General features: G+C 46.1%; 1 protein-coding gene across 7 annotated transcripts in view; it reads right to left on the reverse strand.

The window, feature by feature from the left end:
- The window catches only part of RUNX1 (RUNX family transcription factor 1), a 263,788-nt gene that overhangs the window by 35,111 nt on the left and 213,972 nt on the right, over positions 1–14,705 (reverse strand). For 6 of the 7 annotated variants that reach the window (XR_014822356.1, XR_014822355.1, XM_021068412.2 and 3 more), the window contains 1 exon segment: positions 8,973–9,164. The exons of the other annotated variant lie outside the window; for it this stretch is intronic. Coding sequence is in view for 4 of the 6 variants with exons in the window: in XM_021068412.2 (XP_020924071.1) it covers positions 8,973–9,164 (192 nt within the window). In the remaining 2 variants the exon portion in view is untranslated. 7 annotated transcript variants of the gene reach the window in all.

The following is a 14,705-nucleotide window of genomic DNA, read 5'->3' on the forward strand; positions in this document are numbered from 1 at the left end:
GCACATGAAGCTGTAGGGCAAAGAGGGCTTGGCTCTGCCACGGGAGCAAGACTTCCCTGTCCCAGACAGCGGAGCTGGTGACACCCAGATTAGTGCCGACTCACCCAGGCTCCTCGGAGACCTGCTTCACATGCCTTCCCCAGGGATGCTCGGCTCTTAGGACACCTGCGTGGTCACGCCCAAATGCCAGCACCGAAGGACCTTAGCGCATCTGCCTTCACGCTCCCGGAAGGTCTGAGCTCACCACTGCAAGGACCCAAATCCTGTTAACCTCATTGCACTGACTTATCGAGACTCAGATTCAGTGACCCTTGGGTGGAAGGACCAAGATGGTGTAGATAAGCCCTGTATCAGTCTGCGAAAGCATGCATTTTAAAGCTCCGGTTTCACGAGCTGTTAAGTGACATGAGATGCAGGGATCAGCGTCCCCCACCGCCTCCTTCTCCTCCCTTTTGTCCAGACTCCCTCTGGGTGAGAAAGCAAGAGGGTCCCATCTTCAGGAGAGAATCGCCTTTACAAAAGGACAAGGAATCCGTGCTAGTGATTACAACTGGACAATGTTTTTCACAATCTTGAAATGATAGCTGGAATGTTCTTCACTCTGAACATGACCCTTAGGGGGTGTGAAACAGTGATGGGCCCTGGGAGGGTGGCACTGGAGCCTGTGTCTGGAGGAGGCGGCTGTCTCTTCTGCGCAATGAGTGTCTTTCCTACACACACTTATTCAGGGGGTTGTGCCATAGCTCAGTTTTCCCTTAAAAAGGCTTATTTCTTTTACACAGTAAATGCTATATTGCATGCCCTTTGGGAGAGCTCAAATTAGCTAACACAGTCTGACGACGGTCCATAGCTTGAAAATCAAAAATCAACTGATAAGAAGTGGTCCGTTCCTTTTTCGCCCCCTATCAATAGTCAGGAGGGCCCAAAGAAACAGAAAAGAAACATGACTGGTCAATGTTTGTTTTTAGGGTGAGTTCCAGACTATTTTTTTCTTATTATTATTTTGTTTTATTTACTGTGGCCGGTAACTGAATCTCCAGTATCAAAACAGCAAATGTTCTGCCAGAAGGAGATTACGGGGGGGAAAAGTCTATGGTCAGAAACTGGGTTTGTCAGTGAAGATTTTATTTACAGGAGTTTTGCAATCCGGATCTTTAATCTCCATAACAATTGGGCTGTTCTATGGCTTTGAAGGCAATTGTTCAAGTTCCTGTGGGGCCGAGGCTTTGCAAGTAAAATGTGAAAATGTAATACAAACAGACACTGAGGTGGCTCCTAACAGTTGGGAAGGCCCTGCCTCTGTTCATTTTCTCCTACAGGTCCGGCTGGGGCTGGGGTGTTCTGAGGGCCAGAGGGAAATAAGGAAAGACAGAAGTAATTACAGTGCCTCAGCATTATTTAAATCATACATGTTGAATTTTAAAGAGCCCCCAAATAACCGAATTACAGTGGGCCTGCATTTCTGTTCCATGATGTGAGGAGAAAGAATGCAAATGAGGAAAACCAGCTCCGTCTGGAGAACCACAACTGACAAGAAAACACTGGTACCTTTCTCTCACCAGAGTCGTTTTCTTCCCCCCTGCGTCATCATTTATTGTTTGCTGCACTCTTGGTACAAACTTCGGGTAAACTTTGATACTACTTCATGGCCACAGTCAAAGTCTCTTTTTTAAATATCCAAATGTGAAAGGCTATATCTTCGGGTGATTTGTAAATTGGGGACTATGAGAGATGCAAAGTGAATCACCAGCCTTTCGCAAGGGGTTTCTGGTCAACAGTGCCTCGCAATAAAGCCATTTGGAAGGAGGCAGCTTGTCCAAGACAACAGTGACAGGCCGTGCTCCGGGCAGTCACATTCCTGAGTCTGTCCCAACTGGCTGGCTGTGGTTGGTCCTGTCATCTTCTGTTGCTATGCTTACTCCCAGCCACGATGCCATGAGCTTCTGGGGGCCAGGACATGAGGCACTCAGGCCTCCTGTCTCCTGCTTTTCATGGCACCCATGACACAGGGGGCAACCCCTTTCTCTACCACTGTTGGGCCCTCTGGTTTCATCCGCATAGGTGCTCTAGAAAACATTAAGAAATATCTGATTTCGGGAGTTCCCATCATGGCTCAGTGGTAACGAACTTGACTAGGATCCATGAGGATGCAGGTTTGATCCCTAGCCTTGCTCAGTGGGTTAAAGATCTGGCATTGCTGTAAGCTGCAGTGTCGGTTGCAGCCGCAGCTTGGATCTTGAGTTGCTGTGGCTGTGGCTGTGGTGTAGGTCAGCAGCTGCAGCTCTGATTCGACCTCTGGCTTGGGAACTTCCATATGCTGCAGGTGTGGCCCGTAAAAGGAAAAAAAAAAAAAAAAAGGAGAAGAAGAAGAAAAGAAATATTTGATCTCATCTAGGAAAAAAAAAAAAAAAAAAACATACTCTTCTGGCTGGGAAATGAAAGTACCATGACACTGAGTTCCAGCCAACGATGGCAGGTGCTGGAAGATGTGACTGAGGCTCTCAGGCGTAAGACACAGAGTTCACATCTACCTGCCCATCATCTCTGTTCTGGGGAAAAGGACAAGGGAAAATTCTCTCTGGACCCAGTTGACACCCTTTATCCTTCCTACCTTGGTGTAAGGGGTAGAGTGGTGGCTTCCAAAAGGTACGTCCATGTTCTGACCCACAGAACTGTGAACGTGACCTTATTTGGGAAAAGGGTCTTTGCAGATGCAATTAAACGAAGGCTCTTGAGCTGAGACCGTCTTTGGTTGTTTGCGTGGGCCCGAGGTCTGCTGATAAGTGTCTCCAGAGACAGAGGAGGAGGTGACCCAGAGAAGGCCATGTGAAGATGGAGGCGGAGACTGCAGAGGCAGCCACCAGGTGAGGGAGACCAGGAGCCGCCAAAGGTTGGAAGAGAAAGGAACCTTCCTGAGGGTCTTCAGAGGGACTGTGGCGCCCTGATTTTGGAACCTGGCCCCCAGAACTGCAAGAGGATAAATTTCTATTGTTTTAAGCCACTGAGTTTGGGGTAGTTGGTTGCAGCAGCCACAGGAAAGGAATGCACTTGGTTTGGTGACATTGAGCATAAAAAAGAGCCAACAGTTAGAGAGTGTTCCTCATGGGAACACTGGCTCCGATGCCTGCTGCTTCACCTTTCACAGTGGCTTCAGGAGCTCCAAGTGCAATCATCACTTCCGCTTTGCAGACAGGGAAACTGAGGCTTTAAGAGGTTAAGTAATTTGCCAGAAGTCCTATAATAATGCGTGCTGGAGGCCAGTTTGGGGCCAAGGTGGTCTGCCTGGTGAGCCCTAGTTCTCAGGCTCTGCTATCTTTCCTGGCCATTAGATTTTCAGGAGGGTTAAGGACCTCCTGCTGTTTTATGGTGGATCTCCAATAAGTGTCCCAATTACAGCTTTGTTAAAAAGCTACTCTTCTGAACAAAACTTTTGTGTATTTGTGTGTGTGTGTGTGTTTATGTGAGAGAGAAAGAGAGCGCTGGGCCATAGATGACAAGAATAAGGGAACATTTCAGGATGTAGCCAATCCACAGAAGGACTATTTTATCATTAGGATCAAGCCCTAAAAGGAACCCTTCCTTCTTCTAATTAGGGAAGATATCCACAAGGCATTAACAACATGCTCCGGAAAACACGGTCTGATCACCTTGAACAACATCCATGAAAACATTCGGGCTGAAAACGCGGTCCCGCTAAAATGTGGTTTATGATGACTAGGGTGCTGACAGCTCGCCAGGTTGGCGGCTCCTTTGAAGGGCTGGTTTATTAAGTACTTAGCGGAGAGGTGCTTGTAAATACATCACAGGCATTCGAGCAGCGCTGTTCAAGGGAGCGCTGTGTTGATGCTGTGCAGTCCATAAATAGAGCGCAGAGGAAACGTAAGGCTGGCCGCCACTCTGAGCACCGCTGTGACTCCAGGCAGTGAATAGGAAGCAAGGCAGCAAACACAGCGCAGCCACATCAGACTCAAGCAACAAAGGCCACAGGCAGGCCAGGAAGCCAAGGCCCGAGGGCTTTTTTTTTTACAGTAAAAAACAAAGACTTTGCTTTCTCCCCATTCTTCATCCTCATTTTTAAAATATCTACGATGCAGTTCATTGGTACCAGCTTTCCAAACTTTCCTTAAACTCATAGTTTATGTTGCATCAGCCAAAAACATAGAAAACAGCAATAACGGAGTTCTCAATTCCTGCCTTGAGAGTGGATCCAGTTCTATTAACTTAGGGGTCGCTCTACCTGCTGGTGAGAAGGGGCAGAGTGTTCTTGTAGCGCCACCAACCTGCTTACATTCCAGGCAAAAGCTCTTCATTTTGGTCCATGCCAGTGTTTATCCTTCTCTCCTTCCTTCCTTCCCTCCCTCCCTTCCCTCCTTCTTATATTTCTTTATTTTTATTTATTCCTGGGAACACCTGATTGGGGCTTGTTTTCTGTGTACAATTCTGATGTTGTGGACCTTGAAAGGCTCTCAAACTCTACTACATCTAGATAAGAGTTACTTTTAAATCACTCCTTTTTCATGTTTACAGCATGTCTCATAAGTTGATTTCTAGCATCCTGAATATTTTTGCTTCGTGTAACCATTAAAGGACCATTGGTGGATTTGCATGAAAGAACGGCTGGTGTTTGACGGACTGTAGCCTCTGCCTCCAAGGTAATCAAACAGCCCCACCCCCACTTTGTTTTTGAACTTCTAGAACTGCTAGAAAGAGGAAGAAGAGGCAGACAGAAAGAGCAAAGTGAAGGAAAGAGACACTGAGCATTTTGATATTTTACCCCCGAGGCTGGCAAGGGCATTTATCTCTCCTCCTCCAGAAAAGTCTTTTTGTTTTTGTTTTTTTTTCTCCCTTTTGTCAATTCAACTGATAAAGATTGACACAGGTAACCGGGCATAGCTGAGAAACAATGTCAATTCAGTATCTCAAAAAGCTACACAGATCCTAGAACCAGAAAGCGTTCTTGACCAAGTAACTAACTTCTAGGCTAAATCACCGTCAAAAATAAATCATTCGGAATACTGAAATTCAGGAGGCACTTTAAGAGGTCAAGTCCCATCTGGCCATCCTGAAAATCTAAAGCAAACCACCCACATCCTGAAGGCTGAGGAAATGTTGCCGGGGTTCGGGGTTACAAAGATGTTGCCAGACTTTGGTCCCAGTGGGCCCCACAAAAGAGACTCTCACATACTGGAAGCCCAGGCAGTTGCCTCAATTACATAAACAGAGATGCTGGGAAGCCCTCCCCTGCCCACGAGGCCTCCCTTCACTCATGCTTAGAGTTGCTATTCTAAGTTTGCTTTTCTCCCCATCTTGAGAAACAAACATGTCTCCAAAGGAATTTACCAGATGCCCACCACAGAATCTGCCCGAAAGTTAGTATTATCACCACCACCTAAAGGACAACAGAACCCAGTCAATATAGGACTGGCAAGCGAAGTGACCAGCCCGGCACGGCTCCCATCCCCCTTTGACCATGGGGATCCTTCTTGACACTGGTGAGTCCTGGGTCTAATCGATCCTTGATGCAAATGTGGGAGCCTAGGAGAACCTGCCACGCACCCGCACTGGCTCTAGAGCCAGGAACGTCTGCGTTTGAGCCCAAGTCCTTCACTTCCTACTTTGGAGATGTGCATGATTGTGAAGCTCTGAGGTTCAGTTCTGGAGTTCCGTCTAGAAACCACACCGCGGGATTGTAGGTATAGCACAATGGATATGAAAGATCTGACTTGCGCCAACTGGTCCCGCTAAAGAGTTCAACCTTGAGTCTTGATGTCGAGCCTTGATGTTAATGGCAACACACACAAGAGCAAGACCTGGTCTCTGAGTTTCTCTGGTTTTGACAGTTTTCTGTACCAGCAGATTCCACCCTGTCTCCATTTTCTCAGAAAGGAGGGAACATGGGGCTTAAATAGGCTTGATCATTTTTGGCTAAATCAGGAGTCAGTCTTAAAATGACTGGCTCGGGCTGTGTGAAGCCACCTCTCAGTGGGAGGCATGGCTGAAGGGGTAGCTGGGTTGGTCGTCTGTCTAGACTCCATCCCTGCACATCTCTTGAAAGGACATGGGTCCATTTTCCTTCCCACGACTGTAAAAGAATTCCAGCGCTCGGCTATATGAGTTCCTGATGATGTCCTGACTTGCAGGAGCATGTAGCCAGGACAAAATGGCCTTCCATTCAATTTTAAGACCCTTTGAGAGTGGAAACCTCAACAAATAAAGAGCGGTTTGGTGGCATGGCAACCCGGCCCCCTCCTTTTCCATTTGTACCCTGCTTCAGATCATTTGAGATGTCTATTCTGAGGGATTCTCATGCCCATTTGATTCTAGATAAATAGAGGCGTTATTCTATATCCATGATTTCATATCAAACAGAATTAAAGCACCAGGCACAGCCCTCCGATAAAATCCTAGCAAAAGAAGGGGTGTATCAACCTATCAAGATCTCCCGAAGCCCCCAAATGCTGACAATTCCACAAGGTTGAAAATATCCACACATCTGTCCGGCACCGAAGAACCTGCTCTGACTACTTTGGGGATAATTTTCTTCTGAACGACTGATGCCATTTCAAAGAGAGCCATAAACACATGCTGAATTTTTATATAAAGCATCTTCTTAAATGTAATATAGAAGCTCTAGTGCTAAGCCAAGAAAATAACCATTCTCCAACCCGTCGAGAACAAAATGAAGGTTCTGGCTGAAAAGAGATTTTACTATTATCCCTGTTAACATGCTAATTTCAGGGGGAAAAAAATCCCAAGGGTGGAAAAAAAAAGCATTTTCTTATAGAAAAAAAAAAAAAAAAAAGAAAAAGAAAAAGAAAAAGTACTTTTACATGAAAATCTCCCAGATACTTATTTTTTAAAAGTTGTCCCTACAGTTTTACAAGTGACATTGTATACAGCAAATCATATTATGGAAAGAACCTCAGTGATAGAGTTAATGCATTCTTTCGAGCAGCAACTAAGCCTCCGGGGCACCCTAAAAGCAAGGTATTATGACTTAGATGTTGCAGAAGTCAAACGTTTTTCAAAGGAACAAGAAAGGGGGTTAAACCTGATATTCTGCTAAGCGTACAGTATTCCAGGGAGCTGAGGAATGCCTGTCCATGGCAGCGCCTCCATCCCAGAGCTGCCCACTGCGGAGGGGAAGAATTCAAGTCCCCAACCCCAAACTTTGCCATTTCCTCTTTGGTAAAGAGAGTGTATCTGAGCAGGAGGGAAATCAGATCTGATTCAGCCCTCGCCAAAACTGAAACCAAGCCAACTTCACGGGGACCGATTTCCACTTGCCCCACCACGTGACTTTTCTGCTGCCTTTCACAATGCTTAATAATGTCGGTTCCGGTATCGAAAAGAAAAAGGCAAATCCCTTGATCAACCTAGTAGGAGAGATGGCCAGTTATGCCAGGAGAAGAGGAGAAAACAGAGGTTTCCCCTTGGATGTTACCAACGGGGTCCTGAAGATGACACAAATGAATGGCAATGGCCCTGAACACAAGGCTGAGCCAGCTCCTGGAGAATTTTATTCTATTTAGAAGAAAAGGACCATTTCCCCTCAAGCCCACCTCTCTCACTTAACGTGCCATTTGATTTCATTTCTCAGACCCCCTTAACATATGGAATTTTGAAAAAGATCAATATGCATATTTTGAGTAAGTACATGTGATTAAGTTCCAGGTGCCCAATGACTTCAAGGAAGCTCTTCTTAAAGACACCTGAGGCTAGACCAGAGATGGGAGGAGCCCCTCAAAGTCAAGCTTTAGGTTTCTCTTGTCCTCCAAAGGGCGACACTACAGACAGGACCCTTCATGGTTGTTTGCATGGTATCTTACGGGAGAATTTCTCCAGGAATGCTTCAGGCAAATATAAAAACCTCCCTCCCCCAGAGACATGACTGCGAGAGTGAAAGACCATAGGGCTCTGAGGGAAAGAGTGGTTGTGCCTGGCAGGAGCCCCCTGTGTGCCAACCCCAAAAGATAACTACAGGGTCTGGAAACCCTAAAGGGCTTAGGATGCAGGATGCTGGCATGTCCCACAATGCAACTCGAACAGAGGAAACGCCCGGGGGAGCTCATTTCTGCTGTCCTAGAAGGGCCAGGACCACTTCCCCTGCTGGCCACTTGCCCTTTCCCCCAGATGTGCTGCTTATCTCTTCCTTTGAGTTAAACAAGCCTGCTATGCTGAGAAAGGAATCTTACTGTGATCCTATCATACCCAGCTGTGTCCTGCACGGACCCGAGAAAATGACTGCATTTCGGAAATTTGAAATGGTATCACAGAGCAAATAATCATTGACGTCAGCAGTTTCTACAGTGTAAATGAACCCTGCGTATTATCTAATTTGGCACAGTGGGTTTTATGCCATTATTGTATTTTACAGTGTTTTTGCAACTGCCAGCTAACCCCATCGTGGGTGGGGGTGGTGGATAGCCTGCATTCTTTATTGATTGCAAATTTATTTATTGCAATGAATACGCTCCATGTGATGGTATCCAGAAACTCCTATTTTCTTCATATTCTCAAAAAAAAAAAAAAAAAACTGTATTAAATACAACCCCCACGAACATTCTGTAGACGGTAAGAACTTAAAAACTCCTGGCCTTCACCTTGCTTAATGTGTGTATACGTGTTTTCCAGCCAAGCAGGTGAGAAATTAGCATAGCCAAAGCTAACTCTTAAAAAATTAAAGATCTTATCGGCAGAGTGATACAGATCTGTCCGTATCCTCTCGGTATCCTATGCAGCAGTGCCTCTAAATCAGGGGATCTTCTTACAATGCAGATCTGACTCAGTAGGTCTGGGGCAGCCGAGACTCTGCTGCTAACCAGCTCCCAGGCTGCTGGTTGAGGGACCACCCTTCCTGAGTATGAAGGAGAAGCCAGGATTGGACTAGGAGGGTTCTGCCCCAGGGCTGGGGGTGGCGGGGGTGGGGTGGGGGGAGTGAGGCAGGAAGCGGGCTCCGTCCGGGTACTTACCCTGCATCTGACTCTGAGGCTGAGGGTTAAAGGCAGTGGAGTGGTTCAAGGAGGCCCGAGGGTTGGGTGTGGGGGCTGGGTGGTGTGGGCTGACCCTCATGGCCGTGCGCCGCAGCTGCTCCAGTTCACTGAGCCGCTCGGAAAAGGACAAGCTCCCGGGCTTGGGCTGATCATCTAGTTTCTGACGATGTCCTATTGCGGGGAGGAGGTGGGGAAGGGAGAGGGAGGCAGGGAAGGAGGGAGGGAAGAGATCAGAAAATGTATTGTGGATTTGCTAAAATTCGGGCTTTTCTCCTCTTTCCCCTCCCTCTCCCCTCACCCCCAACGTGGATCCGCTGGAGAGTTTTGCACAGGTAGCTGTTCCCGTTGGGAATTCGGGGCCATTTTTCCCCACAGCAGACTGGGGCCCGTTTTGTCGCACTGGCCACTGGGTGTTCCGCCGGTCTGGGCCTGGCACCCACCCCGACTCCCTGCATCCATCTCCACTGTGTGGAACGCAGTGGGCATACAGGGCTTGGTGGCGGTGGTGATGGTGGGAGGGAGAGAAGGGGCATTAATTGGCTTATGGCATCTCTGTGGGCTGAGCTGAGGCGGGCAGGAAAGGAGCCCTCTTGGTGGCATGGGAACAGCTGCCCCAACTCCACACCCAACCACCGGCAGGTTTCAGAGGCAGCAAAGTGGGCCCTGGAGCTTAGAGGCGTGCCCCTTACAACAGGAAATGAGGTGTAGCTGCAAACCCACAGCCCGGGGAGGTCAGATTTCCTGTTAAGTGCCCAGGATGGGCAGCCCCTTGCCACCCACCCCCTCCTCTGCTTGCAAGCTTTGCGCCAGCATCCTTTCTTTTCTGAAGCCCACTTCTCCAAGTGCACCCCAAGTGTGGTGTAGCCCTGGACTCATTCAGTCCAAGTTTCCCAGCAGGCAGAGCTCACTGGAGCCCCAAGGGAGCCACCAGCACACTGGACAAGCCTGGGGCCTCAGGAATCCAAGGTGCGGGTGGGCCCCTTGGCATCTGTATCGACAGTAAATTTCCTTGCTCTGGTCAAAATCACCATCACCAGGATGCAGAGAGCAGAAGTCATTCCTTGGAGAAGGGTTGGGGCTCCCGCTTCCTCCCTTAATCCTTCACCAAAATGTCTTTAAACCAGAGACTCAGGCCTGCCCAGTGGAGCTGAGGCTCCTTGTACTAATGGAGCCATAATGGGGCTCAGCCAATTCAATCCTCTTTCAAAGAGGCTGCCCTTCTGCTCCTGCCTCACTCCCATGGTTCAAAGAAAGAGTCATTGACCGGTTTCACAAAACCACCCGATTGTCAAGTGGCCTCCAAACAAGATTGGAGGAGCAGCCTCCTGGCCCCAGACCTCAGTGAGAAAGAGGATTCCTTGACTCCACGCCCCCCAGCCGGGGGTGGGGTGGGGGTGGGAGAGGGACTTTTGAGCCCAGCTCCCAATGGCTACAATTATAAAATTAAATTTTATAACTTGTATTATGGTTCCAAATCTCCGTGGCTTGCCATTTCTTCCTGCTGCCAGCCCCCTTGGCACAGCTGACACTGTCTCAAATTCCAGACCAGAAAAAGGACCCACTATATTGCAGTGATTTTTATCACGAACAAGACCTGTTTGGCTCCGAAAGGAGGAAAAATACTTAAGCATAATATTTGTGTGGTTCAAATGCAACGCTCCCTCTTTTCATGTGTCACCAAGGCAAAACTGGACTCTGATTCAGCCCCACAGCCCGCAACACTCGGTCTGAACACAAGCAGCTGAGTCACGAGGGCCCAGCACACATGCGAGAGGCCTCTTACCGGCGGAGTATTTTAAGCACCGGTCTTGTGGGCGAAAGGCCATGGGGCCAGGTCCCGGAACAACCCCTGTCATCCCTTTCCTTCAGAAGTACGAAAACATCTTTTTCTAGAACGTTCTATTTCAATCATCGAGTCACTCGTTGTCTCTGGATGGAGCTTTCTTTGACTCCTCCCTTTCAACTTCCTGAAGTTTTCTTGCAGAACAGCAAACGATTTCAACTCAAAAGCCACCCAAAGCATAATAATCTTTTAAATGGCTACCACGACCTAATGCCTGGTATGGGGAGTCAAGGAGAGAAGGCGGCAGGAAAAATGATTCTGGAAAGTTCTACCACTTCAGAAAGAATGCCAGTTGGCAAAGTTATGGTGCAGAGGCTGCTGGCAGGTCTTGTACCCATTTCTAAATTTCACATTCCTTGGGCACCCAGTGGCATTTTTGAAGAACACCATGTCAAGGACAGTGGGTGATCATCGTGGGGAATGATATGTACCAGATCATTCTGAACACATGTCATTCGGTGTTTTGGAGTCTCCAGCCAACCTTTGAAGAGAGGCCTTCAGTTGTGTCTGCCTCAGCCACCAAGCTTGGGGACCATGTGCCACCAAGAAACCAAGAGGAATAAGTGATTTTACAGGTAAGCCACTACTGTGGCCAGGCACAACGAAGGGAAAAAAAAAAAATGTTTTTTTTTAAACCCCTCTCGTTGCCCTGCACTTAAAAAAAAAAGTTTCAACATGTGAGCAATTTCTGCACCAGCTGACACCTGCCAAAATCGTAGTCATTTATAGAGATTAACTGATGACTGTCTGCTTGAGCAGGAATGTTTGGGCATAGCTCTCAGAGAAAACAATTCTTCACTCTAAGCTTTTTCCTAAGCCCTCAGAGTCGCGGGGCTGAGTTGAATGCCAGAGGAGGGGGTGAGAGTTCATTCCGCACCCTCCCCACGTGTGATCCCACCAGCAAGTAAGGCCATTATTACCCCTGCAGGGAACCCAGAGCCCCGGCATCACAGCTAGTGCCAAAGAGTTCTAACACCAGGACACCGGGGAAATAAAAAGCATTATCGTATTGAAGGTGTGGTTCGGATGCATTTATAAGCTGGATCACAGGAAGACTTAATTCTTCTTTTCTGAAACCATCAGATTTCATGTGCCAAAGAGCAATATTTTGTGTGAAATATAGAGGCTTCCGATATAAACTTTCAAGCTAAGGAAAAATGAACGCTTTATGTCTCCAGTTTCCTGTATCTGTGTGCAATTAAAATGTCAATTTGCCTCCTGAATTTTAAATACAGGAGCATGGAAAATGTCCACTATCAAATTCACTTTTCTTCTTTCTTGCCGAATACTGAACTTTAGAGGGCAACAGGGAATTCAACCTTGGATCAAACCTTCTGGTGGAATTACCCCATGCAGTCTCAAACATAGGCGTGCTGGCTGCCTGGGTTTTTAAATACTCTGTAAGTCAATTGCGAATGTTTACGTGGTGGTTCTGTAAATAACAGCGGCTACCTCAAGACTTCATATGGAGACATCTTACTGAATCTTTAGCAGAGTTGAAAAGGCTCCTACATGATGTTTCTCTTTTCCTATTTTCACACGTTTGAAAAAAGGACTGGATTAGAATTTTATATATGTATGCAAAACTATACAAAGCCAAAAGAAAAAAAAAATAATCTCCTCTGCTAAATTTTACTTCTTTGCTCCAAAGACAAACATCCCATAGTCTTTTGGAACTGGTGCCCACAAGCTTCCCTAAATGTTAGAATATTTGAGATGGATGATGAAATCAGCTTTCAGTTTTCTGCTCTAAAAAACTAGGCTGGGTAAATACGCACATCTCATTGACAACTGAAGTGCCTTTTTAAAAAAAATCACTGTTGATCTGTGGTTGTAACTGATATATAATTCAGATCGTCCTTGAATTATGATGGGGTTTATGCCCCAATAAATCCATCCTGAATTGAAAATATCATAGGCTGAAAATGCCTTTAAAACACTTAACCTACAGAGTTCCCACTGTGGCGCAGTGGGTTAAGAATCCAACTGCAGTGGCTCAGGTCGCTGCAGGGGCTAGGTTCAATCCCTGGCCTAGGAATTTCCATATGCCATGGATGCAGCCATTAAAAAACAAAACAAAACAACAACAACAACAACAACAACAAAAAACCCAACCTACTGAACATCACAGCTTAGCCCAGCCTGCCGCAAGCATTCTCAGAACACAACTGTTAACCTACAGTTGAGCAAAATCACTTTATAATAAAGTATTGACTATTCCAAGTCATTTATTGGATACTGTACTGAAAATGAAAAACAGAATTTTTGTCTCAGTACAGAATGGTTGGAAATGTATCAGTTTTTTTTTTTTTTTTTAAATATTTTTTGTGTCTTTTCTAGGGCTGCACCCGCGGCATATGGAGGTTCCCAGGCTAGGGGTCTAATCGGAGCTGTAGCCACCAGCCTACACCAGAGCCACAGCAACGTCAGATCTGAGCTGCATCTATGACATACACTACAGCTCACGGCAACGCTGGATCCTTAACCCACTGAGTGAGGCAGGGATCGAACCTGCAGCCTCATGGTTCCTAGTTGGATTCATTAACCACTATGCCAGGACGGGAACTCTGTGTATCAGTTTTGACCCCTGAGATGGCCTGGCTGACTGGGAGCTGCCCAGCATTACGTGAGCATCACAGCCATATCAGCAGCCCGGGGAAAGATCAAAGGAGGTATGGTTTCTACCGAACACGTATTGCTTTCCGCCAAGTCAAGAAATTTTAGGTCAAACCATCCTAAGTTGGGGATTGTCTGCATATGATCTATGACCAAAGAAAACAGGTAAAGGGAAATTGTCACTTTTTCTTGGAAAGTTGTGGGTAAAGAGAATAATTTTCTGACAGTCAACAAGTTAGTCCGTATTTCTGATATGGGTTTACTAGTTTTCTAGGCAGATTCTCAGCAGAAAAATTAGAAAAGATGTACATTCAAAGTACTGTTGTGATGAGCAGGTGAGAAAAATCCATGCCAAATGCCAAGTCCAAAAAGATATCTATTCACATCTGTGTGGGTATTCACATATGCGTCTCTGTCTCCATCCATCCATGTATGTATATATTTATCAACCTATCAATCACATTGTGATTCTACTAAAAGGATATATGTTTTTCAAAAGATGTTTGCTAGGTGAGTTCCCTAGTGGTCTAGTGGTTAGGATTCAGCACTTTCACCACTTTGGCCCAGGCTCAATCTGTTGTCTGGGACCTGAGGTCCCACACTGAGCCGCTGCGTGCCAAGACCAAGAAAAAAAAAAGTCTGCCAATCAATCTGCTACTAAGGACATGGGTCTGGATTTATGTATGTGTATATATATATTTGTATATGAATACTTCTCTCCTTAATTTGCTCTTCATTATGACAAAGGAAAAGACACTGATACATGTAGAGAACAGCTCATTTTTCCTGGTATAACACTCTAACTTCTGGGTCCTGGATTTTTCCTGGTATTACACCCTAACTGCTGGGTTCCGGGATCATTAAAGTCGTTAGACTTTAAAGCAGTGGTTCTGAGGGTGGATGCAGTCCTACCTCAAAGCACTCTCCTCGTGGTGAAATAAACCTTCCTACCTCACCTGCAAACCTATCCATCCGTTGGCTAATTAAATGTTGGGAGATACTGTCCCATATTTTTAATATATATACATATGTATACATATATATAGTGTGTGTGTATATGTTTATATATAATTGTATACATAGACTATATATAGGTTGTGTATATATATTAGAGACAATCTATAATGTGATAAAAATATATACTGATATATATGTTAATGTATATCTGAATACATATGATGTATACATGTTTATGTCTCCTCCAATGCTATATAAACATGGGCACCTAACTTTGCCCCCAATCTCCTCCTATA

This window comes from Sus scrofa, chromosome 13, assembly GCF_054392235.1.
Source record: "Sus scrofa isolate SSC_HxYL_T2T_F1_AM1 chromosome 13, Sscrofa_HxYL_maternal_Yorkshire_Landrace_v2.0, whole genome shotgun sequence".
NCBI lineage: Eukaryota > Metazoa > Chordata > Mammalia > Artiodactyla > Suidae > Sus > Sus scrofa.